The following is a 27,832-nucleotide window of genomic DNA, read 5'->3' on the forward strand; positions in this document are numbered from 1 at the left end:
TTTTTCCCTGCATTTCCTTGTTGTGCTCCCTTTCCTCCATTTGGGAATGATGTACAGTCTGTGTGTGTATGTTGGAAGTATGTAGCTCAATTTTTGATTTTACAGGGGTTGTAGTTAAGAGACTGCCTTGAGTCTCAGAAGAGACTTTGAACTTTGAAATAGTACTGAAGTGTTGCTGTCCACAATTGATGGCTTCTGGTAGGTATTGTGTGGGAAATAAGATTCTGGGGCACAATATAGGCTGATGGATGTTTATTTGGGGAGAAATCAGTTACACCAGAAACAGATGATGGTCACAGGTTCCTGCTCCAAGGATGCCCCAAGATGCTCTCTGTCTCCCACCAGGAAGTAAGAGAGCGAGCTGGAGTCCGGGGGCCCAAGACCTAGACCCCACATGTTATGTCTACACCTGTCCCCATGCCCCAATGGGCGTGGTCAGTGCAACAGGTGAGGGCAGCGTACAGGTAGGGAAGGACTCAGTTTTCTTTAGGGTCTGGCCACCAGGACTTTCACCATGCTCCAGTGAGTATATGGGCAACACAGTGTTTTCCTTTTTTCATTTCTTTTTTTTTTTTTTTGTGGGGGAAAAGTCCCAAGGGTGGGTGGGGTGTGGGGAACCTAGAAAGTGAGTGTGCTTGGGGTTCATGGTATGAAATCCCCCAATAATCTATAAAATATTATGAAAAGAAATAAAAAATTAACATACATTCTATAAAACTACTCCAGACAATTTAAGTAGAAATATGCTTCCAAACTAATATCAAGACAAGACAAAGATTTAAAAGAAAAATCATATTTCTCAAACATGACTATAAAAATTTTCAACAATGTATTCCTAAATCAAGTACAGCAACACATATAAGGATAAGCAAGCCATGTGTGGATGCACACCTCTAATTGCAACACTTAGTAGGCTGGGAGAGGAGGGCCATGTTTGAGGCTAGGCTGGGCTAAATAGCAAGACCAAAAAAAAAAAAAAAAAAAAAAAAAACCCAGAAAGTGGAAATGTATTATAGCCACATAGGGTTTATTCTAGGAATATAGTGGCAAATCAGTTCATCAATAACACTCACAATAGAATGAAGGGGAAAAGTCACATGACTCTCAGAGGATGTGTAAGAAACATCTGAGAAAATTCAACAGCTTCTTATAATATCATTTCACGGAAAATGGGATGGAAGGAGCCCTCACATTACAAAGAACATATATAAGAAAAGTATAGCTAATATCACTGCAAAAGACTGAACTTACTTTCCTTTTAAGACTTGAACAAATAAGGGTGTCTCCCAATCCTACTCAACACTATTCCAGAAGCCTCTGACAACACAGAAAGATGAGTAAGAAAAACTGAATTTATATTAGGAAGAAGTATGTGATTGCTTTTTTAGTTAATTTAATTTAGTAAGGGATTACAATTAGGGGATTGCCCCTCTCTTAGGCATATACACAAAGGATTCACATCCATGCAACAAAGACATCTGTTCTACTATGTTCATAGCAGTACTATTTGTAATAGCAAGAACCTGGAAGAAACCTAGATGCCCCTCAATTGAAGAATGGTTAATGAAGATGTGGCATATCTACACAATGGAATACTACTCTGCAGAAAAAAATAATGGTATCTTGAAATTCGAAGGCAAGTGGATGGCACTTGAAGAAACCATCCTGAATGAAGTAACCCAGTCACAAAAAAAAGGAATACAGTATGTACTCACTCATATATGGATTTTAGACCTAGATCAAAGGATCACCAGCCTATAATTCACACCACCAGAGGAACTAGGATACAAGGTGTATTCTAAGAGATTCATATAAAGTCCCTCACAGAACTGGGAAGGGACAAGTCCCCCAGAGCTCAGGGGAAGTGGCCCCGTCAGCGAATGGAGAGAGAAGTAGGAGAAAATGAGGGGGAGGAAAGGAAAACGTGGGACCAGGAAGATTGAGCCTGGTTAGGAATAGAAGACAGGAAAGAGAGAGAGACACACACACACACAGAGAGAACATAAAATAGGGAGCCAATATTGGTTTGAAGATAAAATTGAACACAAAGAAAGGTCTAGAGAATTACAAGACTGCTGCCAGCTAACAATATGAGCTTCCATGGAAAGGCTATCATAAATGCCCTTCCCGGAGAGTGAGATCAACAACTAACTTATCCATGGAGTCCTCAACTAATGCCTGTTGGAAACAGAAGCAAACACCCATACATAAACACTGAGTCAAAGTAGAACTCAGATGCAGAGGGAGAGGACAAGACCATGCGGCAGAAACACATAGAGACAGCTTACCTGAACAAGGAGGAGCTAACAGGCCACCAGACTGATAGCTGGGAAGCCAGCATGGTACTGACTCAGGCCCCCCTGAATATGGGTCTCAGCCAGAAGGACTGAGAAGTCTAAGGGACCTCAGACAGTGGAGCCAGGATGTATCCCTGGAGCACAAAAGGACTTTGAGAACACATCCCCTATGGAGGGATAACTGCCTTAATCTAGAGACAGGAGAGAAGTCCTAGTCCCTACTTCACATGACCTGTCAGATCTACATGACCCCAACTGGATGGCATTCCCCTACATATTGAATTGGGGTGGGGTGATGGGAGAGGAGGGTGGTTAGTGTGCATGTGAGAGGGCAGAGAGGGTAAAAGGGAGGGAAGGAGAGAGGGAAGAAGGGAGGGAATGAGGGAGGTTGGGAGGGAGGGAGAGGGAACTGGGATCGACATGTAAAATAATAAATTAAATTAAAAAAATGCTTTGACTCCAAAATTTAAGTTCAAGGACAAGTTACTGGGGAAAAGGATTTCTATTTTTGTTTCCACAGAAAATGAAAAGATGTGGATTCCTTCCAGACTAATGTGGTTTGATCAATCCAGACCACCTGAAACAGAGTACCAGGTGATCCTACATTTAAAACAGCTGGACAAAGCAGCCTCGCAGACCACAGCCAGGATTTCTGAATCTTCTTCGAATCCCCCATGACAGTGCCTCTTACCAGCAGGAAGTAGTTTGGAAAGAACAATACCCAAATTCCCAAATATTGTCTGTAAATGCTTGTTTTCATTTAAATGGACTTGGTTATATAAAATAAAAAAAAAAAAAAAACATCATCTTAAAAAAAAAAACAATTAGGGGATTGCCTTATGTCTAAGAAGAGACTTTGGACTTTTATTCTTTCACATTTTAATTTTTTGTTTTTCAAAGACAGGGCTTTTCTGAGTAACAGCCATGGCTGTCTTGGAACTTGCTTTGTAGACCAGGCTTTCTTCCAGCTCACAGAGATCTGCCTGCCACTGCCTCCTGAGTGCTGCAATTAAAGGCTAAAGGCATGTACTGTCATGCCCTGCTGACTTTGGACTTTTAAAATGTATCTAGAGTGTGAAAGATTATGAGGATTTTGATATTTGACTAAATGTATTTTGCATATGATGTGGCTGCAAGCCTATGGGGTCAAGGAGTGGAATGTGGTGGTTTGAAATGGAGTGGTCACCAGAGGCTCATGCACTTGCAGTTGATGGAACTGTTTGGGAAGGATTAGGAAGGGTAGGACTATTGGAGGTGTGTCAGAGTGTCAGGGTTTGAGTTTCAAAAGTCTTTCGCCATTCCTTGCTCTCCTTTCCTCTCTCTCGGTCCCCCTCCCTCCTCCCACATTTGTGGATGGAAATATGCCCTCCCCCACTGTTCCAGCACCATGTCTACTTACCTACTCCACTCTCTTTATCATGATAGTCATGGACTCTAACCCTCTGGACCTGTGAACCCCAAATCAAATCTTTTCTTTTACAGTAAAAAAGAAAGGAAGAAAGAAAGGGAGAAAGAAAGAAATCGAGCCGGGAATATAGCTGACTGGTAGAGCTCTTGCCTAGCATGTGTCCAGCCCCGGATGCAATCATTATCCTAAAAATAGAAATATAAAACAGATGAAATTGCTTTTAAAATATATTAGGCTTAATCAAATATATCCAAAATACTTCCAGTATCTAATGAATACAACCTAAAGCTAATATGAAACAACTTGTATTATCTTGATAAAACACAAAGCCTTCTAAAAGCAAAGTGTTTGAAAGAACACATTTCAGTTAGTACCAGACATATGTCAAGATACATATGTGGCTAGCTAATGCCTAATGTAGGACCACATGCCTTCAGATCCACAGAAGTCTCTGAAGTTATTCTTCCAGAATAAAGCAACTAAATTCCAACTATTTTGAAAATCTTAGTTCTTGGAATAGCTGCTGAAGTCTGTCCCTAGACCCTGGAAGCATCCGGTATCTCTGCCTCAAGCAAGCTCCTTTGTTCTGGTGGCACACATGGGGACATGCCACCAACCAGTACTAAAATGAACCCCCTTTCTGTCTCTGGGCCCTTGGCACTGCTACCCTATGCCATAACTCCTCTTTTAAATTCAATTCCAGTTGCCACAGGGATGGAGGAGAAAATTCAAGAAACTAAAGGGAACCATAGTTAACAGAGCCTTCCTGTTTTAGTTGCCATAGATAAACTGCAGGGCCTACATCAGACATTATTTGTGTTTCTGACAGGGGCTTATGGATCCACAAGGAAGAGGATTTGTACATAAGTATCAGACACCCTAATGCTCTGCTGGTGATATCATTCTCTCTTTTATCTCAGACATTGTCCTTCTCCTGATCATTTGTCCTCTGTATCGTGACAAAGTGTCTGCAAGAAATTAACAGGCGTGCAAGCCTGGATGAGCAGAATTGATTTGCCTGTAATCTGTTTGTGAAGAGATCAGGACGTGGTTGAAGTGATTTTAATTTCAGAGCCAAAGTTGCTAGTCTGTCTTTTTGTCAGGCAATTAGTTCCACTGGCTGGGCATGAATGCTATGACTCAAAGTGCCTAGGGGACCGGGCATGGATGCTGCAGGAGCCCGCTTTGCTTCTTCCAAGTTTGCCCATGCCAGCCTTCTTTTGTCTCTGGTTTATTTTGACTAAATTCTCTGCTCAGCACCTCTGTGGCTTTGTGAAGGCATTGTGCCAAGAGCCCAATGGTCAAAGAATTGGTCTGGGAGCCAAGCTGAGTGCAAAAGCACCTGGAGGGAGACAGACAACGCTTGCAGAGTCGTTGCTTCGGACACTGGCATTCTGTTAAGATCTCAACTTGTTTTAATTTTCAGTAATTTCAGGTGACCATCTTACTTTGCTGATTTTGAAGGCGAGGGTAGGCAGAGTCTACCATTTGTCAGATCATCTCTGGAAGAAGTATGTATTATGTTCATACATGGGCACCCTTATCCTTGAACTATACTGGCTGCTCAGTCACCCACAGTAACCATTGCCTTCTGGTGTTCTAGAAATGAATGATGTGTCATAAAGAGAACTCAGCAGGGTGCTTTGGACTGCTGAGCCAGGCTAGTTTTACTTCCTCTAGTGTCTTCCAAGATCCAGCTGCAGCTGGCTTATTAAAGCACAACACAGACACAATCCTATTTGCTCAGTGGCTGAAGATACAGCAACCCCTTTGACTCTCATGATGACCATGAAAAGCAACAAGGAAAGGTGTTGTCCTTCCTTATAACTGAGTTAAAGGGGAGGCCCTATCATCTTAAGGGTGATCTAAATAAAGTTTGAAGCTAGTTCTTTAATTGTCAGGGTGCATGCTTACCTGTAAAGGTAGCAAGTGCCTACAACACAGCCTATTCCCTGCACACCTATGTGTCTACCTTTCTTTTCTACAAGACATAGACTAGTTCTAAGATTACAGTAATCTTCAACCTACAGTGCTGCCCTAGAGTCAAGCAGGGACCTGTTGATAACAATCTCTTGTAAAAACCAATTTGAAGTAACAATAATGTTTGAGTGAGTCAATGAATGATTGACACAATGGAAAATATGTTCTTCAAGTAGGCTGAGTTAATTTCGGGATCTACATAGGCTGAGTTAATTTTAAGAGTTCACCTAATATTGAATGAGTAGTGGATACTGCTTCTCAAAGTGAACTGTGCTAAAAAATAAAACAATTCCTTGTGAAAAGTTGTCAAAATGCAATTTTACATGTCAAGTATATTAATTATATAAACTTTGTGAGTTGGACAGAGATTACTACAATTTAACAGTAATTTAATGAGGCAAGATCAATATTTGCATCAATATGGCATTTAAATAGCCCAAAGTAACTGTATGTAGATAACAAACTAATTCAATTTACTAATTACATTACATTTCCTTTGTACTATTTTTCATGAAGCCTAAAACATGTCCTGGGGCTTGAAATGTTTGCTATCTGATTTAAAATCATGTCATTTCGCTATGCCACGACACGGTGGTGCCTCTTCCAAAAAGTAACAGAAAAATCAAAGTTTTGATAATCAAAGTTTTTATTATGATGCCTAGGCAGCAAGGCACTCTGAATTCCTCTCTCTTGCCTGGTGATTGGCTCACTTACATTTTTAGGAAACTTGGAGCTGAAGGAGGAGCAAAGACCATAAATGCTTGGCTTACTGTCCTAAATTTCCCATGAAACACAGAGTATCATCAGTGCTAGAGGCCAGAACCAGCCTCTCTGGGTCTAAGTCTCTTTTAAAAGTTCAGCAGGATTCCACAGAGGCTGTGCTGCATTTGCCATCTTCCATTTCCTAACTTAATCAACCTCATCTGTGGTAATGTCTGCCCCCTCACTAAGACTGACCTCACACAGTTCAGGCAAGAAGACATCCTGCACAGAGCTTAGCATGATTCTCCTATGGGATGTCTGTAATGGTTAAAACTTGGGAAAACAACCATGACTGCCACACAGCCCTGCTCTCAAAAGCTCATAGTCTACTGGAATCTCAGAACAGTAGGCTGACAATGGCCATAGGCAGGACTAGTATTTGGATAAGTGTATCCCAATGGTTGATGGTCTCCAGACTTTAGTGCTACTGAGAGGTAGTGAAACCCATAGGAAATAGGACAAGTTGGAGGAAGTGAGGTCACTAGGGTATGTCTTTGAAGGGATATTGGAGTTCTGGATGCTTCCTCTCTATTTTCCAGCCATCATGAGGTGAGCAGTCTTTTCTACCATGTACTTCTCCCACCAGAGGTCCAAAATAGCAGGACCAAATGTCTGTGGACTGAGGCCTCTGGAACAACAAGCCCAAACAAACCATTACCTGTAAGCTAATTCTATCAGATATTTTGTCACAACAAGAGAGAGCTGACTAACACAGAGGGCAACATCAGTACTATGGTGGGGCTAAGTAAACTGCATTGTTTAGACTGGGGGATAAGAAAATCTCCTTAGGAAAATAGCTGTAGGTAATATCAGGAAGTGTAAATAAGGTAGCATTCAGGCACTGATAGAGGAACAGAAAAGAGTGCAGGAAAGACAGCACGCTTAGCTGAATAATCATAAGAGGCATGGTCCCATGGAAGTGTCCTGTGTCCAGGGGAACTATAGCACAGTGGGGCAGAAGTGGGCTCTCTGCTTAGATTCTAGTATGGTAACTTAGTGGGATATGCATGGTAAATGGATGAAATGGAAAATACATTTTCCCATTCAAGGTTCTTAACAGCCACTCACAGCTACTGCCTTGGACAGCATGATAGACTACATATATCCTTGCATAGAGACTACATAGACAGATACAGACAATGCTCATCATCACAGAATTCCTACTAGTATGGATGATGTAGATAATTTCCACGAACACAGAAAGTTCTAGTGGCAATTACTGTAATATAAAGTAGTTGTGGCCAGTCAATAATGAGCTTTGGAGGATATCTCAAGGTATTTAGGTTTGATTTTGTGGAAAATAAGATGTCACTGAAGTATTTTATGTAGAGGAGATAGAATCAAATTTATAGTAGAAAGTCGCTCTACAAAGATTACAGAGAGGCAAAGCTACAAGTTAGATATCAATAAAGAGAAGAGGCAGACATGGAGGCTAACCCCTGGCTTGGGTAGCTGTAAAGAATGATTAACTTAGACAAGAAAAAGAGAAGCCTGGGTCTGGAGAGGAGTGACTGAATTAACGTTGCTTTTGCTATGTTTGTGGTATCCAAATGAGCTGATAAAGAGATTCTAATATAAGCTCTAAAGCTCAAATCACAAACCTGGTTACCTAAAATGAATTTTTTAAACCATCAATGTATTGGAAACAGTTGAAACCATGGGAACAGTTGAGTCCCTGAGAGGAGTGTGGGGAGAGATCCTGCGACAGTAAAGAAATGTGACCATAGAACCTTGGTGGCAATGGGAGCAGCCTAGGAAGAGGAAGGCAGGAGAACCATGAGAAGGTGATGGTCCAAGAATTGAGACTGTTTTATCAGGTCAGGAGGTAAATCGATCATCATACCAACTGCTTTTGAAAAAGTGAAGAGTTGACATTGTCAGTATGATTTTGTTAGAGAGAAGCCATTAGAGACTTGATAGAAGGCAACTTTAGAGCAATGGTGGGGACAGCAGGTGAAAGGTAGTGGGGTTAGAAGAGAATAGGAGTAGAGTGAAATGACACAAAGGATAGGAGGTTGGTGGTGAGGGGCTGTAGAGACCAGTGTGTGATGTGTGTCAGCATGTTGCTTGAAACATACTGAGAGTTCAGCTGGGGCTTTCCTGTCTTTATATCCTCACCATTCCCAGTGTAGAAGAACTCTGTTGGTATTTGTTTAACAACTCTCCAGCTTTCAGATTTCAAGGCTGAAGTAAATGTAAAATATATGTCATTTTCATAGGTTTTCCTACTTGACAACTAGTTCTTAATGAAAAGGTCTAAGTTACACTTAAGAAAACTATGGAAAGTCTATCATCCAACAAAATCTCACATTTTTTGAACTTGTGTAAGTCGTGGAGAGTCCTCCTTCTGAATAGGATAAACAAAACAAGGGAAATACATTTTAATAAAAAATTTATTATGATTATTTACATCGGTTCCTTGGTATACATATAAATGTAAACTTTTATTGTTGGCAATATTTCACATATGGTTTATTCAAATTCAGAGCTGATACTGTCATTTGAGTGTACAGGTAGTGAGAAAATTTTATATTCACAGAATATACACACATATGCATCCAAGTGTCATTTCCTTTTAAGCCAGTGGTATGGACACTGTCCCATTGACCCTGCTTCTACTCCGCAGGTGCACGCTGACATCTGCCAGGTCCTCCACATGCTCCTCGCTCTTCTTCTCCTTCAGGCTGTTGATAAATCTCAAAGTGATTTCATCCCACTCCTCAGGCAGCAGCATCAGAAGAAACCCAATGCAGATGATGATGGTGGCAGCCAGGCGGACCACATTGAATATCACCTCCTGCTTCAGGAGATCCACAGCTGGGGAAGGAAAATGTCACACCAGTCACACCCTATGATTGTTTATAAGTTTCTCTGGAAATCAGCAACCAAACCCAAGGCTATATCTCAAGATTGCCAGACATCCTATTTATTCTCCACCACTATCTATGCTTACTTCCTGTTCCATCTCTGTAAACCACACTTGCTCAAGGCTCAGCTTGCTCAATCCATGCAACTGGGCATAGGAACTTCTCCAGTTTCCTCTCTAAGCTCTTTCCCAGAACAGGCATGCTTTCACCTTTCTTTCACTGCACTGAACCGCTGTTCTGTTTTGCTTGTTTGTTTGTTTGTTGTTGTTTTTAATGGGTCAAACATGTTCTTGTCTTGGTCTTTATATGTGCTGTCCTTTTTTCAGGGTTTAATTGAGTGAAATTTATATAAGTCTAAAATTAACTTTATAAAACGAATTTAGTACACTCACAATGTTGTCTGACACCTTCCCTCACCCCGATCCTCACATCCCAGTTCATTCTGCTAACTGTTCTTTAGACCTTTGTATAAAGGGCTCCCTGTAAGAGCCCTTTTAAAGAATGCCATACCTATGTGTGCTCAGCAACCCTGTGCGAGCATCCATCAGAGCAATTGCTTCCTTGTGCTAGAATTAGTCAATTCCTCTGGTTTCCTTCTCTGTGCTACTTTTATGGTCTTGGGGGTGGAAATCATGCCTTATTCAGAATCTGTCACCAGTATATCAGCACAGCCCTTGACATATGCTAAGCCACCAGAAGCTATTTGTTGAAAAAAAAAATTGAATCTATGGATGAATAAATGAACTTCCTGACAACTCCACCTCTGGTTTTTGTTTTTCTCTGAATATCTTATAGCTCTTGGAGTCTATCTCACACAATTTTACATTTAATAATAGAATACTTTGTAGAGGTCTAGCTATTTCGTCTAGCTATGCCTACTGTCTTTTCCAAATTCATCTGTGAGTTTGTTAAGGGAATAGCAATGTAATTTCTTTTCTTTTCTTCAACACAGCCTTGATCATATAGTAAGTACTTAATAAACACTGGCTACTTGTTTCGAAGAAAGGAAAGATGGTTACTAGAGACTTGGGATCATAGAATTTTAAAGTCAAAAATGACTGAACAATCACCCAGAGAGCTAATTTCCATTACTAGTTTCAATGGCAGGTTTCACTAGAAACTTCCTAGGAAAATATTAATAGCTTTTCCTCTTGTCCTTGAAATGAGACAAATTGCTTTTCCTGGAGGGCCACCTGCTCAGCCCCCCACAGAAGCCTCCCCAGCTCCCCAAGGACTATCTGACGGGGAGCCAACACCCTGTGCATGGCTTGCCCTTTCATTAGTGATGTTGACTTCATAGTCCTGTGCCGAGAAGCCTTTTGTTTCCATAGGATTTTCTCTAAAAATAACACAAAATTAGGTTGTCAGGGAGATTGCATGAAACCCAAATGATACATTTGGTATTTAATTCTAAAATCACGATCAAGTAAAACAGTGCCTTTGTAGCTGCACATTTAAAATCCGATGCATACTCTGTTGTCTTCCACCTCATGATAGTTAGAAACATCTTCCAAGGGAAGGGGCATAATTCTCCATTGTCACAAGAAACAAGTCAGAACGTAAGCACACACATGGCCGCTCTATGCCGGTACCTGCATTTCCAGGGACGCTGAGCACTGTCCCGATGGAAATGAGGATTGGGTATGTGAGCACAACTCCAACATTCACCAGGATATTGAATGCTGTAAAATAAGGGAGGTATACAGAGTGAAGAGTTAGCAAGCACATCAGTCTCTCGTTATACAAGAACCAACACCTTTGCTAAATGTGCTTTCCCAAGGGTCTGCACCCTTGTTCAATGAATTTTCCCATTTCGGTGAGAGGAGCATGAATCGTTTGCTCGAATCAGTCAATTTCTTTGGTCCTCCTTTGTCACTCTGCCTGAGTTCCTGCCAGCTGGCTGACAAAGGCATAAGGAAGAGGTGAAGTCATCAACCTTCCACACCACATCTTAGCACTGGCAGGACAGTCTGTGGCTAGCTAGAGGCTAAAAGCAGGTAACCGATTAAGCTTTGATGTTTCATTCTTTGTTACTTTGCTGTTTAAGCCAGAATCCAGGCAATTTGTATGCTCTGGTGCAGCTGTCTAAATTAAGGTTTGCCCAAGGACAGTAGATCCTGTTTCTTCCCCCTTTTCTTTCAAGCTCCTGCGGACAAATAAAGCTGAGCTCAGTGTTATTATCTAGAGCCTGGAGACGGTTTTCTCACCCTGTTTGTGCAAAGGTCAGCAGGGGTCAGATCCACAGAACAAACTCTTAGAGTAAGCTGAGGCTCTTTAATTAATACTGTGGACTTCTTTAGCTAAAAGACCATTATTTAAAACAATCATCTAACTGCATCCAAGATTACAAAAATTACACTTTTCTGGGTTTATAAATTATAGACTATTATTTTAATCTAGTTAAATTAAACTTTTCAGAGGTTGTAGAGATGAGCATCCACAAGTACAAAGGCTCTTTAATATGACATGGTCTTTATGAGAACAGTTGAAGCATGTTGCCTGTATTTCTGAAGATTCTAGACTTAAAGAATATTCTAGAATTATTAGTTTCTATTTCAGCGAGGATGTTGTGTGTTTTTCTGCTGTCATCTATAATTAAGCTCACTAATTTAGCAGTCTGGAGATGAGAGGTAGTGGGATTGACACTCTAAGACTCACAGGCATATAGTAAAGACACAGGCAATAAAGATACAGGTCCTTCCTAGGTTTGTAAATGTTCCTCTGTCATGGCAAAGTTCAGTGTAAATGCGTACTCCAGCACCTTGAGTCTTTCCTTAATCTCCTGGAGTCAGTATGGAAAATTCTAACAAGTTAGGAGTTTACTAAATGCATCAAAGCTCTGCTGAATTCAATTGTCTTTTTATTGACTGAATTGGATTTTGGCAGTCCGAGTGAATGCAATGGTGTTTCAGAACTGAGCCCTCAGCTTCCAAGAAATGTGTTGTGTATTTTCCTTAGTTCTTTGGGTGGAATAGTTTTCCTTGATTACCCAAGGAAAAGAATATCCAATTCAATGTGTTCTCCATTGTGAGGGATCCAGCCCCAGTTTAAATGCAATTCAAGTCTGATGAATGTTTGAGGCTGACCTGCATTCAGACTAAGATAACTCCCTGGAGGGCAGGCCACAGGAGATGTGGGAGTTCGAAGCACACACTGGTAGCTCAGTTCTGGCTCTAGGACTAGTCCCAGCTAGATTATGTGTGATTCCCATGGAGAAGAGAAGGATGGAAATAAAAACATTGGGAACAAAGCACTGAGGAGTCTAAGACCCCAGAGTACATGATACAGGAGAGAGGCTGTCTCTTCAATTTGTCACAGCTCTGCTTTGGCACAATGAACTCTGCTGTGCACTGGTGGGCCTAACGGAGCAGCTGCAGTGCCAGCTGGCGCCATGCCTGGTGGAGTGTGGACACACGCTGCTTGGAGAATCCAGGGTCTGACTGCCACAGGTGGCCCAGCCTGAGAATGCTTAACATACTAGATGTGCCGGTTACTCTCATTGGTGGAGGGCTATTTTGCAGAAGGCACAAATTCCATGTGTTCAGAGGTGGCTAAAAATAAGTGACATTTTAATTGCGATTGTTCCCAGTTATATTATTTCTGGCCAGGAAATAATCTGAGCACTTTTAATTAGGATACTTTGATCTAAGGCAACATAATCAACTTCCAAATATGTTATTGATTTTTACTCAACTTAGAAGTAATGAGAGATGATAACCATACAGTTTTGGCCTTGGGAAAGCACAACTCCAGGGACCAACAGATAATGCTTGATCCTTCTCTTGAGTATTTTCAGTTTAAGACCATCCCTGAGGGATCTAGGCTAGAGCAGGAAAAGACAAGCCAATCAATGATCTTGCTGGAATCAGGACATTTTTTTCTGTTGGAATTGCAGTGCTGCTGCTATTTTCAGTGCCACCCTGGCTTACAAGGTCAGTGGAGGTCCTGCACGACAAGTGTGTTGGGCAAATGTGGAGTGACAGAGTGGTTGACCTTGGGTGGTACATAGAAGGAGCAGAATGAAGCTGACTTTACTCAGCATGAGCCCTGGGACCTCAGGGTATGCTGTTTTCAATGGCTTGAGAAAAGGAGCAGGGTTTTCTGGTGGTAGACTCATCTCCCATCAGGTACTAGTAGGTGGATAGCTTCAGAGTGGGAGTCTGGAGCTCAGTGGTGCATACAGCCCTAGAGCTCCAGGATGCCCAAGAGAAAGACTCCAGGTGACCTTTATTTTGCCCTCAATTGGGCACAGTCTACTTAGTGAGGACCATGAAACTCAGCACACACTGTGTTATTTTCTGTCCTGGTAAGGGATTCCTAGTGCAGACATGTTCTCATCAGAGTGAGTGGTTTCATATGCAGGGGTGAACCTGCCACTTTCAGCTCCAAGATGAAGTGGATTTTAAACCCAAGTCCCTCATTAAGGCTTTCCAGTTTCTTCATGATCTGCTTTTTTCTTGAATGTCTTCCCCTCCTGTCCTGCCCATCCCTCTTCCTCTCCTTCTCTCCCCCCTCTCTCCTCTCCTCTTCTCACCTCCCCTCTTCTCCCTTCCCCTCCCCCCTCCCCTCCTCTTCCTTCTCAGCTGAACCCAAATGCTCTGGCTATTTTGAACATTTGACTGCATCATCTGTTCTCACTTGTGTCTGTCATACCATACACATAGGAAGCATAGTAACCACATCATGAAGACTAGATGAGGACACCTAAAGGCTCAGTGGTGGATAGACTGACCTAGGCTTCTAACTGGATACTTTAATCTATGGCATCCACACTATGGATAGCTTTGAAATAATCAAGAATGAGTCTACCAATTCTAACTGGATACTTTAATCTATGGCATCCACACTATGGATAGCTTTGAAATAACCAAGAATGAGTCTACCAAGAATCTTGCATATATTCAATGTCTGTAACCAATGTAATCTTGGTCGTGGAGCACAAAAGCAGGCAAGGGAATAACCCTACCATGACCATCTCTCTGTTCAAGGGAAAGATCAAATGACATAGAGAATGCAGGTACAAGCTAGGGTCACTTACCAAGCCATAGCCCTGCCATCCCACAGAGACAGCCCCAGGGCAGAGCTGCGAAAGAGGACCAGTGTTCCACCTTGGTGAAATACAGGATGATGGGGGTGAAGGAGATAAAGATCAAGTTGAAGAAAGCCAAGGTGGAGACAAAGTGTGCGGCTTCACCAAAGTTGGCACTTCCAAGAAACATCTTGAACAGGACCTGGAAAGGAGAGAAACTCTTTAGCTGCACATTGAACTTACTGGCCTAGAGCCTAGTCTCCATGTCTTCTTGCCCTGTCACCTCCATGTTGTTAAATGGTCTGAGATGACAAGGCATTAAAATTCCCCATTTTTTCACACAGCATAGTGACTGTCATGAAGTGAATTTCTTATGGTGTTATAAGTTTCTGGGAGTATTCAACAGTATGAAAACAAAATGTCCAAGATAGGCACAGGGTGAAGGATAAGTAAAGGTTGTATGAGCCTATAAAAATCTTACAGTGTTGAGATGCCATCAATTTGTTCCTTGCATCCTTGGCATTTGTTGCATCCTTATTATGACAGATGCTGAAAACTGAGTGGACAGACAACCTGTTATTAGGTTGTTAAGAGAAATAGGCCATAGGTTCATAAACACAATACTTCCTGAGTTTATGATGTGTTGCTCTCTGGATTAAAAACAACTTCTTTTTCTGGATTAGAAGCCCATGTGTAGAGGCAGATAACAAGTAGAAGTGGAGGACTAATATGAACTCACAGAAAAGGAGGAAGTCAGACCTGAAGTCTGTAGTCTTAGCGTTTTAACCCCTTATTCCTTTTGTTAATCCACTAACACATATTATCAAATGGAGCAGGTTGTATCTGCCTGGAATTAGGGTTCAGATATGATTTTGTATCCATTAACAACTGTTAACTGCTCCAAGAACCAATGAATTCTGTAATCTGGCCAGGAGAATTCTCTCTATATAATAGTCATCCTGCTTCCCCAGCCATTTCCAGTAGAGTTTGGATTTTTAACTTCATAAATATATTAGTTTTTCTCTTAGAAGACTAGTCTTGCTGATTTGTGGTCCCATCAACAATTTTAATGAAGTTTCCATAGGAGAACGTGTTAGACATGCATGGTAAATGAGTGAACACTTGTAAATGCTTGTCTCAATCAACGGCCCCCAAAATGTGTCAATGTCCACAGGCCATGATGGTGGTGAATACACATGCCTCCTGGAGGACAGGCAGAGAACTGTTTCTTCCAGAGAATTTGTTTCATTTATGATTTTCATTTTATTGAAACTCTAGGAGAGGTGAAATTGCAATTGCCCTTTAGATCCACTAAGAAAGTTTGCTTTTAAAGCAGTTGAGCTTTCTGAGAATAACCTTTTAGATTTTTTGTCTGAGACCTTGCTTCTGAAGTTAGGTGCAGTGACTCTGGTGATATTTTCCTGGGTGGCAGGGAGTCCAGGGAAGAAAATACACAAAGTCCTTGTAGCAGAGCATGCAGTGTCTGCATTTTGCTAATGTATGGGTTCCTCATTGTGTAGGCACTTCCTATGTAGCAAAGAGCACACTCTCAAATGACAGCTTATTATTTGCAATATGTCCAAGGAGCTAACATAATTATCATATTCACATAGGGAAAAAATAGAGGGGAGGAGTTGCTTTCCTCACATTCTTGGTTTAACTGTCTGATCGGGGTCGGGTGGGGGAGCATTGTTGGCTCCAATACGGGGTTGTAACTTCAGCTAACTCATGGGCCTTGGAGAGTTAATATTTCAAAGCTTCAGCTTTTTTTTTTTTTAATTCAGCAAGTAAAATAAGGATCTATGGCATGTAAGGACATGTCAACAGGGGTGAAATTTCCTGTTAGATGCCTACCATGCAAGTATTGACAAAACATTACTTACTGTTATTTAACACACCTGTATTCTCTAAGGTTTTCATTGAATTCCTTATTTTGTTGCTTAATCCTAAATTTTGAGTAACAGTTGACTATAAAGGAACACTTGGGCATACCTTATATAATGCAGATGTAGAGGCTGAGCCCACTGCAAATGCCACACCGATGATGGAATCAGCATGGAAATTGTCTGCATATGCCATCATGACAATACCGGTAATTGCCATTATTGCGGCAACTATCTGTCAAACAGAATGGAAAGAAACAGAAAAAAAAATTATGCTTTCACATTATAGATCAAGCTATTTAAGCTGTAAGAAAGCTGCTAAGTATGTCTTTAAGGCTAATTACTTCCTCTTTTGTCAATGTTTACATTTAAGAAGGGTCAGTATCAAAGAGACCAGTCTGCTCATGCCATGGGCATAGAATATAAAAAGCTGTGCTGATTAAGGGTGAGAAGCTTTGAATTTGTATAGTTCACCTTCCTTGAGATTAATATCCTTGTTGGTGAAATGGATTTAGCAGGAAGTCACTTCTAAGAATTTTCATCTCTATTTAATTCTTCAGATAATTCCATATACATCTTAACAAGCTCCTTGGATCAGTGTGTTTCTGAACATGCTCACATCACCAAGACCTGAGGAGGGAGGTGCAATTTTGATAGAGCTCAGAGGGAAATTCTAGATGTAGGGCAGAAAGACCTCTTAGTGACATAGACAGAAGCAAGCTAGATCTGCACCGGTCACTTGGCATGTCCTGTGAGGCCTCTTCTCCCTTTCTTTCCATGAGAGTTAATTGATTTTAAAAGACAAATCATAGAAAGATAAGTTAATTTAGTTACCTTTTACTTTTTACCACCTTGTTAGAACATTCTTTAACATTACAACTAGAACTATGAATAATTTGACCAAGGCTGAAATGATTTGTCATCAGGAGATACAACTTAGGTATGTCCAAGAGCTCACTCAGAGTGGTCTGCTACCCTGTATCTGCTTTATTAATATTCCTGAACTTGTCCCATTGGAAAACATTTCCAACTTATAGCAAACAGTAAAACAAGAACCCTGCAATAGGAATAACATTTTCTCACTGACTTTAAATTGAAGATGAGAATCTGCAAGGAAATTAACTGTAGTAAAATACACTCTGAGTGTGTGTGTATGTGTGTGTGTGTTGAAGATTTATTTGTTATATACATGGCATTCTGTCTGCCTATATGCCTGCACACCAGAAGAGGGCACCAGATCTCATTATAGATGGTTGTGAGCCACCATGTTGTTGCTGGAAATTGAATTCAGGACCTCTTGGAAAAGCAGCCAGTGCTCCTAAATTCTGAGCCATCTCTCTAGCCTCTCAGTTCTGAGTATTCCAAAGTGAGTGCCTTTGAAGCCATATTTTTCATATTTGGGGTGTTTTAGGCCATTATGAATGCTATTAGTACATTACTTAGATACTAAAATGTGAGCGAAGTCTTGAAGGCATTCAGAGTGTGCTCCAGGAGCTTCAACTCAGTGGTGCTTTTGTTAATTATCATCAGTGGCAAGCACACAGTAGGAACCCTTGAGAACAGAACCTTCATGTTGTCAGAGATAGAACTGCTTTATAACAAGTTAACAGGGAGATGAGCAAATGTTAGTTACCTGGCATTGCCAGGTATGTACTCTTGTTAACGCCTACCCGTGGTGTGTGTGTGTGTGTGTGTGTGTGTGTGTGTGTGTGTGTGTGTGTGTGTGTGTGTGTGTAGGATTAAATACACATATTAGAAAGTACCAGGGACATTTTAAAAATGAGAAGTCATAGGCTGATAAGTAAATCCAAGGGATTATCTATGTCTAAGAATTTTGGAAGGCAATCACTTGCTTTGATTTGGGATTTATCATTCAGCCAGAGAATATAACCATTTTGGGGCAATCTCATTTCAGAAAAATGAAAAGACATATTGGACAACGACATTCTGATTTGATTTTGTGTTTAAATCATCTTTACCATCTTAAGTGTTCATGTGCAGAAACAGATTTCCCTTCGGACACCAAACTTGGAAAATTTAAATAATGTTGCTAGCCAACCATCAGTTTTATTTTTCTTGGTCAAATAAGTATATAACTACTTCAAATAGGGTTAATAAAACTGTTAATCCTAATGAACTTGAGCATGGCTAGCTGTGTTTATAAGGTAATGTTTATATTTAGGTCATTGTCTATTATATATAATTCTGAATGAAGGGAACTAGGAAAACAAAACAAAACAAAAACAAAAACAAGCAAAAAACACTGTCCCCAACAGTGGAATGAACAAACCCTTGTTCAGGAACTGATAAACAGGCGATAGAATTATTTTCAGGACAAGCACAGGTGGGAATGCTTCCCTTTCCTCATTAGGTAGAAGTAAAAATAAATGTGTATGCAGATATTTCTATCATAAGTTTTCTCAAGATGAGACTTGAATATGGTTAAAGATGACATAATTTTGAAGCAATTGGAAATTATATCCATAGCAAGCATCTGTAAGAGCCTGCGAAAATATTTGCCTGAACTACTTGAATTGATATGCCAATTACACCAGTGTCTGTTTCAATTGCTTGCATGGGGAGAGGTGGTTTTCCCATTAGGGGGCCAGATAACTCTTAGTTAAATTCTGAAAGCATAAAATCTGAGTATTATGAGGTATTAGGAAAATCCTTCCCCATGGTAAAGGCAATGATTTATAAGATATTCCTCAAGGGGAGATAAATGTTTTCTACATTTTAATTTAAAATTTATAATAATCTGAATACATAAATTCTCTACCTCGTATTTTAAGAAATTCTCAATGTATTTTTGATGGACACAGCTGGAAGTTGAGGGATGGATCTCAGCTCATCTTGAATAGGCAGGAATGCATTGTGGGGAAAGCCTATTTGGAGAAATCATTTTGGATGACCCTAGAACAGCTTTCTTGGTACCACTGGTTTAATCTTCAAAGAGTAAACACTTGAGACATTCATGTAACAAACATCCTAAGTATAGATCTAAGCCACACACATTTCTAGAATCAATCTTCAAAGGCTTGGACACTCATTTAGCAGAAACATGGAAGGACTCTGCTTAGCACACTGGCGATGAACTCACAGGGACCCTACAGCTTAACAGGTTCTTCTACATGCTCATGTTGACTACCCAGGTGACTCTACCTCCCATGAGATATTCCTTTGAATAAAAAAAAAAAAAAAAAAAAAAAAAAAAAGAGAGAGAGAGAGAGAGAGAGAGAAAAGAAAAGAAATATTTCATATTTCGTAGGGCTACCTGTTTGGCTTCTCAAAAGCATGGGTTTCTTTAAACTGCCCACACATAGTCAAAACCCATATGTTATAAAAGCTTGGTTTTTACAGATTATTCCAGATTCAATTTCCTAACCAACTACAAGCATCTAGGGTGAGCAAAACCATCACCATCGTTATCACCTGAATCTCATTTGGGTGACAATATTAGTCACTACTGTGACAATGTTGCTGCTTTTAACTCCCAAAAGCTCTCTGTTCTCTTGCAGCTGGTGTGGTTACTTCAGTTGAGTACCTCTGGTCACGGATTCAATTATCATGTTTTCCCAACATGCCAGGCAAGTGACACAGCCCTGTGAGCCAGCTACCTTCTTCTGGCAGCCATCCTTCAGAGAGTTCTTGACATTCACATTCAGGGACACTTTGTGGAGGGCTATGAGACCATTTGAGTCCATTTCTGAAACTGAAATTTTTGATACCCTAATCACCATCTGTTGTTCCTACAGAAGAATCAGGCTTCTTTTACCTCTCAAAAACCATTAAAGTCAAGAGAAGCATCTGGACTTTTGCTGGTTTTATATATATATATATATATATATATATATATAGATTTCCCTCTTTCTGTGCAGGCCTTCCAAAGCCAGAAGATCTCGTTCTCCATGATTCCCATTCACAAATGGTTCCAAGAATTATTTTCCACCTAGCAAAACCACCACCCCCAAGTCATTGAAATAAACTTTCAACCCACTCTTTTGCTACAAAGTTCCTATAAGCTCCTCACAGATGTAAATGAGATAGAACTGTGATTTTAATGTGTGTCCTTAAGGTCACCGGATCACAAGGACCCTTGAGCCTCAAAGCCAACAAGAAGTCCTAGAACAAAGGTATTAAACTACATTGTTGACCCTGATTTCCCTAAAGTTCAAGACTATATATCAGTGATTAAGACTCAGGCACCAATTAAGAGCTCAGCCATCAAAAGCTGTATGAATCCAACTTTTGGATGGATTTCAGTAGACCTATGTTCAAGGAACCACAGAACCCTTAAAAGTCTATACATGCTATATTTAAAGTTATGTAAGGAACTAGCTCTTTTATTCTGAACTGTAAATTAAACAAGAACTGAAATGTGAGAAGTAAAAGGGTGTGGGGAATCAATAGCCATCAGGAAGAGGCAAAAAGTCCGTAGAGCGTGAGGGGCACTGGGCCTCTACGTTTCTAGTCCATCCATGACCATTTTTATCTGCATAAAATCCACTTAAAAGTGAAAGCACAATAAGACCTGGGTAGAAAAGAGGGAAAGAAATCCCAGAAAGAAGACGGATAGCTGTGCGGACAGACCATTGACCCTTGAGTTAGAGACTAAGGGCACTGTTCTTATGACAATCAAATGGGACAATGATCAGAACCTGCTTTCTCTTTTCTTGGCTCCATCCCTAAGACTTCGTTCTGCCAAGAGGGGCCTAATGGGAACTCCTCCACAGTCTATCCTCTGCTGCTGCCCTCGGGGAGCATGCCTGCTCCTGTGAGTCTGCACTGTGTATGGACGAGCAGTTACCCAAAGCAGACTAAAGGTCATTTTGAAACTCTGAGTGTTCAGGGTTAGCACACCCCAGTGCCAGCTCAACTCTGGTATCCTGTTTTAAAACCATCCCAGGCCCAGTTTAATTCAAATTACAGATTATGAAGCAAAAGAATCAGTATAGGTGATGTTCTCCAGTTAGAATTGGGGGCTCTCATAAAGGTCCCCAAGAGTCACACCATGTCATGTTAGCTACTTGGGAATAACACAATTTGGTTGCCACAGGAGCTCATGTTGAAGGAACATAAATTCATTCCTTAAATTTCTAAGAAAGTCAGAGTCTGTTTAAGCAGTCTCCAACCACCAAGTTTCTAAAATTTCTCTATTTCACTAATTTGAAAATGAGAAAATTGAATAATGGTACAAAATGTAAGAGAGGATGAAGCTACAAAGAAAAGGTTCTAAATTACTAGTCATGTGTCTAATTCTTGTTGGTATGGACAGGCACCAGTGACAGGGAAGGAAACTCCTGGTCAGGAGGCATTCCCTTCTGTGTTCTTTGCTTCTGTGGTACTGGCGACAGAGCCCAGGGTCTCATGTGCACACCAGACCAGCAGTCTTCAGTGGAACAACTGCTGTGGCAGTCTACATGACTAAGAAATATACTTCAGTTCACAGGCTCTCAGAGGTAGGAAGACAGTCACACTCAAGGCTCCAACGGGTGGATTATGGCTTTCTACTATCTTTTAAAAGTATGACGTTTACAGCACTGGGGAGGCAGAGGCAGGCAGATTGTTGTGAGTTTGAGCTAGTTTCAGGACAGGCTCCAAAGCCATGCAGAGAAAACCTGTCTCAAAAAACAAACAAACAAAAAGTATGAAGTTTACAAATTTCCTCCAGACAACCAAATTAGTTCTAAACAACTACTCCCAAAAGGGCAGTTTAACACATTATACATTACTAATAAATTGGATGAAATGACTTTAGGATAGAAAAATGATGAATATTTTTTCTTTCTATCTGTACTTCAGTCCAAGTAAACAAAATATGAACAAGTCACTCATAATGGATATCTACTATTATATGAGTATTTTATTAGTCTGTGTTTACTGATATTTCTACAGCTAAAAGCATCTTTTCTTCTGTCCATGGTGTTGAGATTAAAAAAAAAGTAAAGAAAACCTTCATTATTTATCTTAAACAGGATATTTCTTGGAGCCAAGCAAATGAGAGTTTAAGTCCAATGACTACGTGCTCACAACCCTGTCCCCCTCAAGTCCACCCTCCCACCCCCACCTCACCCCTGCTAAGCTTTAGCTTGAGGTGGAAAGACAAATGTTAACCTTGTAGAAGCAGCCCGTTGTGTTTCAGAGTTCAGGAGAATGACTTCTGGGGGACTAAGCCCTGGATTGTTTATGGAGGGGGCAGTTGGAGGAGCATCATTTAGGTTGCCAGTGCTATGTTCAACCTCCCTTAATTTCTCAAATGATCTAATTATATATGTGCTCTATACGCTTTGAGAAGAAAAAGAATTGCTAATTTGTCAAAAGGAAAAATGCTGAATATATCTTGGCCCTTTCCCGATTCTGCAGCTTGGTCATGGGCATGGTTAAAATTAGATTTTGATATGGGTTAAAATTAAATTTTGATATGCTCCAGGAGTGGGGGGCATGGACCACTTCCTAGGGCATCATGGAGACCAGGGAAGCACCTGTTACTGATAAAGAAAATCCCCAGACTTCTACCAGCTTTCCTGACACGACACTGCTTTGATGTCGCTAATGTCCCCCTTTCTGGGCAGACTTACTGATAGGTATTTGTTGGCTTTTTAGCATTCTTTGCCAGTCAGAGACTGCTGGAACAAATTGCCACAAACTCGGAGACCCAAAACAAAAGAGATGAGGCCTGGAAGCCAGAAATTCCGATTTACACAAGGCTATACTGCCAAAGGCAAGTTAAAGAGAGAAGCAGTTTCTGCATTTTCTAGAGACTGTTGGTCACCCTGGCACTCTGCCATGTGAGTATGTTCTCCAGTCTTTCTGGACTCACAGTGTCCTTTCCTCAGAGTCTTTTATGAGGATACTTGAGGTTTGGATTTAGACCTTACCCTCATCATCTCAGACGATCTCATTTTGTTGTGATACTTACCGACAAAGCATGGATTCATTTATTTTATCTTCAACTAGAAACTGAACTTGGACTTTGTGCTCTGTGTTATTTTAGGTATCGGAAACACTGGTGGCTGACCAGGAGTATGACCAGGGTAGATAAACGGGTACTGCATGTGTGTGTGTTTTTGTGTGTGTGGTTTCCCTATATTTAGCTTAACACTCTGTTGTTGCTACCTACAAGTCTGTTCACTTTTTTCTGTTATCAAGGCTGGCCTTGAATTCCTAGTCTGAAGGAAGTGTACTCCTGCTTCAGCCTCTACTACAGGCAGTACAGGCACTTAATTTTCTTTTAAAATGAAAGCCTTTATAGTGGTCATCGAGTACTTTGTCTCTCCATAGACCCATAAACATTAACTTCAGCATTTGGAAAGAGGCAAGGACCTAGACATCTTGTCAACTAGATCAATATTGGGGAGAAAAATACATTTCAAACCCAATTTTGGACAGATTTTCCAGAAAAGAAAAGATTTTATAATCTTGATACAAAAAACAAAAACAAAAACAAACAAACAAACAAACAAACAAACAAAAAACCAAAAAACCCCAAAAAACTGCTTCCTGTGTGCCTGTGTGGTTTTCCTTGTCAAGTATTAATGCCTTGATATGGACTGGGGTAAGTCACATGTGAATGGGATCCAGCCCCTGAAATCCACACAGTTCCTGAGAAATCTGTCTAATGTGAAGTAAGCACCCTAAAGTTATATTTAAGATTCCATGCCACTACTAAAAGGAATAAACTCAAAGCTGTGGTGATAGTACACATTTAACATAGTTCAGTTAAGGATTTGTACCCCAAAGTACAAATTGTTGCTTTTCTTTCCATCCCTAGATTAGTCACACTAGATATATAGCCACTTTTAATAGCATTGTGCCAGTACCAGTGACTTTAATTACTGTTTGGTAATCTTGTCTACTTACACCAATATTAATTAAATCCATCTGGGTAAGGGCAGGTTGGGGGTTGTTCCAAAATATGTCGATTGACAAAAGCAAATTCCAATCTTTACTGTTGCTTATTTTCTCAGACCTTTCTTTGCTGAGGATAAGGAATTGACCGTGACAATAATTCTACAAGTTAATTCTAAGGAACTTATTTCTCAGTCTGCTTCAGTGCCTACTGTTGTAATCAACTGACTCCCCAGTAGAAACATCCCTTTCTCCTTTCATGATGCTGTCACTGCCAGGGCTTCCTAACATATCTTCAAATTTCAATTTGTACTCAGAATCAAAAAGGAAAGTTTTAGAGACACTCCATGAGACAGCAGTCCTTGTTAAGTTAGGCAGCAGGGAGGCACCGCGCATGCGCATGGAATTGAGCGTGCCATTACCCGCACTCCCATGAACCTGTCTTTCAGCACAATCCAGGAGAGCAAGAAGACAAAGGCTTTGTTGCAACAGAACAGAGCAGAGACATCGGTGGCCGTCAGCTTCTTTAAAGCCAGTAAATACAGGTAATTTGTCAAAGTCCACAGAATAGAAAAAGGAGCAGTTCTTTTCAGGAAGAGCTTCAGTGTCAGGCCATCTTCACCAAAAATGCGACTGCACTCCCTAGGAAAGAAAAAGAGGGTAAGACACAGGTGCTTATCTTGTCTGGCTGACTCTGTGCCCATTGTTAGGCAAACGCACAAACATTGCGGTCCAACACCTTGGACTCTCTAGAATGTGCTGAACTCAGTTTTGCCACTTGTGAGCTGCCAGAAGTACAAATGGTCCTTGGGAAGCATCCACAGCTGCTCAGCATAGAGCAGGACCCTCTCCTCATCATACTCTCCGGAGATGGCCAGCCGTTCTATTGCTTCTGAAGATTCTCAGAGAAGCCTGGAGAAACTCAGACATGGGTTGTTGCTGAAGTCATTAGCTATAAAGCTTGAAGCTTCTGGTATGCAAAGGCAATAGGACCAAGATGGCTGCTGTAGGGCGAATGGTCTATAGACAGCTCCCAGAATCCTGCGAACAGGGATGTGAAGCCACACACACTTTGGGGTTTAGTTATTTCGGAGACACTGCTTCTTTCTAAAATCTCTAGTGACAGAGTTCTGCCAGTTTCCTTAAGGCAGAAAAATGAAGAACATTTCTTGATAATTTATTTAAATTCAATTATTTAATGTTTTTAATTTAAAAAGTAAGTATGAAACTCAGGTTCAGTAAGTATTGTTCATTTTGGATGACTCATTTGAATTTAGTATATGAAAATAGGCACTTCCTCTAATGAAATTTTTGATTTGTTTGAATTATGATTAAATTGGCTACTTGTCTATCAGTGCTGTTGTAACAGAAATGTTCCATCTAGTGACAGAGGCAGTATCAGCAGTGGTATGATGACAGTGCCTTTGCTACTGTGGGTTGAAAAGACTCCCTTTGGGAGCTTACTTTACTTGCAGTCACAAACACAAACACACAGTATTTACTAGACAATTATCATTTGCCATCATGGTAGTTTCAAAAGTAAAATAAATATCTTGCTCAAAGCAACAATTTACTAATATTTGAACATGTTTATAGTAGAATGCATTTCTATGACTCCAGACAGTACAAATACTAGTTCAGCTTTTACTAAAGAGAGATTGTTGGCCTGCAAATGCCAGTGATTTCTAGCCAGGGCGTGCCTCACTAAATGAACCAGCCTCCCTTTCAGGAGGAATGGAACAGTGACAAGGGCCCTAGGCACAGGGAACAGAGCTGCAAATGGTGCCCCACGTTGAGCTTTCAAACCACTGAAGACACTGGGGGTTCAGGAAGGCCAAAACGTTACACACACACACACACACACACACACACACACGCACGCACGCACGCACGCACGCACACGGAACTTTGTCCTGCGGATTGGCATTCATGTGAGATAGATCCCCCAAGCTGGAAGTTTTCATAAATGGAAAATGAAATTTCCCAAAGGGAAGTTTTAACTTGACAGAGACAGGGCTTTAAGGAAGAGAATCAATACCCTAAAGACGAAGCCTTGGGTAAAGCACAGAGAAAAAGGAAGGGCTGTCGGCCACCTGTGCTACTAAGGAGGCAGCTTCGTACAGAGGGCGAGCTGCAGTGTTTTCAGACTGTCCCAGATGCAAGGTTTGCTCTTGGTAGGGCAGGACATTTGCCTGGTCAGAAAGTAAGAGGGAGTTGAGAGGCTTGAGTTAATTATTTTATCCACAACCAATGGAGTCCTTTGTAAATACACATTTACCGGAAAGCATGAAGAAACCCACTTCTCATTAAATGGCTTCTCTCTTTTTATCCCCAGAGAAAAGAGTCATGGGTTTCAAGTAAAGCCAGCAGGGCAGAAACATTGTTCTACTGGATGGTGGCAGAGGATCATGGGAAAAGTGGCCAGCAAGGCTGATTCCCAGCAGAGGCTGTTCTCTAGCTGGTAATGTCCCCAGGGTACTCAGTCCCCCACCCCCTTGTTTCCCCATCTCACTGCCATCTACCGCCACACATGTCTACTGTTGCGGATATTAGAAATTGCCTTCCAATCCCTTCTATATCCAAATGCTAGGTGACCCTTGTGAAACTATGCACTGTGAGCTTAGGCACTGAGGAAAGGATGCTCACTAAGGAGCAGTGAGTGGTGTGCCTCTCTCTGGGATGGTGGGAGAAGAATTTCTGGATAAGAGGTATTGACAGGTGGCAAAGCTTGGAATGAAGCTAGAAGCTGGGGGAAATAATAAATTAATTATGCTCTCCCGTATAGTAGCAGCTACTTAACTAGTTATTGGACACTTTTTGTATGACAAGTGGTACTTTAAGTATATTTCATCAGAGACTGTGGTAGCTTTGACTCTAACTCATTGTTTCTAGAGATTTTTTTCCCCCACTAATGAAGCATCCTTATTAAAACTGTAGTGAATACCTTTGTCTTTGCAAATTTCAATTGCACCTAGGGCACTTGAATTCTGGCAGCATTTAATTGGAACAATGGATTTATCAAAGTCCCCTTCTAAGGGGACATGTTTTATCACCTAGATTTGATGCTTTATTGAAAATTCCTTTGATGTTAGTGATAAAGGACTCCCCCCCCCACCAAAAAAAAAAACATGAAATTCTTCCATGCTGCTCAGTAGAGAAAATCCTGGGAGATCTAGTGCTCTGGGAGAATTCAGCTTTCTGTCTGCCACACTAACTCACCTCTCCCTGTTCAGCCTTGAAAGCCTTGGAAGTGCCTTCTTAGCAGATGGTGTTAATGAGTCTGCAGGGAAAGAAGTTCAAAGAGCTAAGAGTTTTCTAACAATGTTCAGTTCTCCCTGTTCTCACTAGAGAACAGTCCTCCCAGAGGCCATGTTCTCTGCTTCACAGTAAAAGCCCTTGATTCAATCTCAGAAACTGCGGGCTTTGCTCTACCTACACTAGCAGGTGGAGGCATCTCCTGCAGGCACAGACTCAGCAAAGCTCACAGCCAGGGATGTGGAGAGTTGTGGCCCACTCCCCAAGCAGCTGTAAATGTGTTCTCTGGAATAAAGCAACATGACTTGCTTTAAAGTGCTCTTAAGTTACTCTCCTTCCTCTAAACTTTGAACTTTGTAAATTTTTGTTTTTTTTAAATCACATGTGTATCTAAAGTACAGGAACTTTTGGGAAGAGGACTATATTGTACTATCTGGCACACACAACTTTTAACAATTACACTTTGATAATCACACTTTCTTGGTATCTTTTTTTTTTTTAAA

The 27,832-nt window shown here is 40.9% G+C and overlaps 1 protein-coding gene across 1 annotated transcript in view; it reads right to left on the reverse strand.

Moving 5' to 3' along the window:
* Positions 1 to 8,826: 8,826 nt before the first annotated feature.
* The window catches only part of Slc35f4 (solute carrier family 35 member F4), an 80,125-nt gene continuing 61,119 nt past the window's right edge, over positions 8,827 to 27,832 (reverse strand). Inside the window, exons 4-8 of the mRNA XM_051177117.1 lie at positions 24,497 to 24,716; positions 16,336 to 16,461; positions 14,353 to 14,545; positions 10,907 to 10,996; positions 8,827 to 9,264 (exon numbers count right to left, since the gene is read on the reverse strand). Of these exons, the coding sequence (XP_051033074.1) occupies positions 9,023 to 9,264; positions 10,907 to 10,996; positions 14,353 to 14,545; positions 16,336 to 16,461; positions 24,497 to 24,716 (871 nt within the window). The 3' untranslated portion in view covers positions 8,827 to 9,022. The remainder of the gene's footprint in view (positions 9,265 to 10,906; positions 10,997 to 14,352; positions 14,546 to 16,335; positions 16,462 to 24,496; positions 24,717 to 27,832) is intronic.

Source organism: Phodopus roborovskii, unplaced genomic scaffold (assembly GCF_943737965.1).
Source record: "Phodopus roborovskii unplaced genomic scaffold, PHOROB, whole genome shotgun sequence".
NCBI lineage: Eukaryota > Metazoa > Chordata > Mammalia > Rodentia > Cricetidae > Phodopus > Phodopus roborovskii.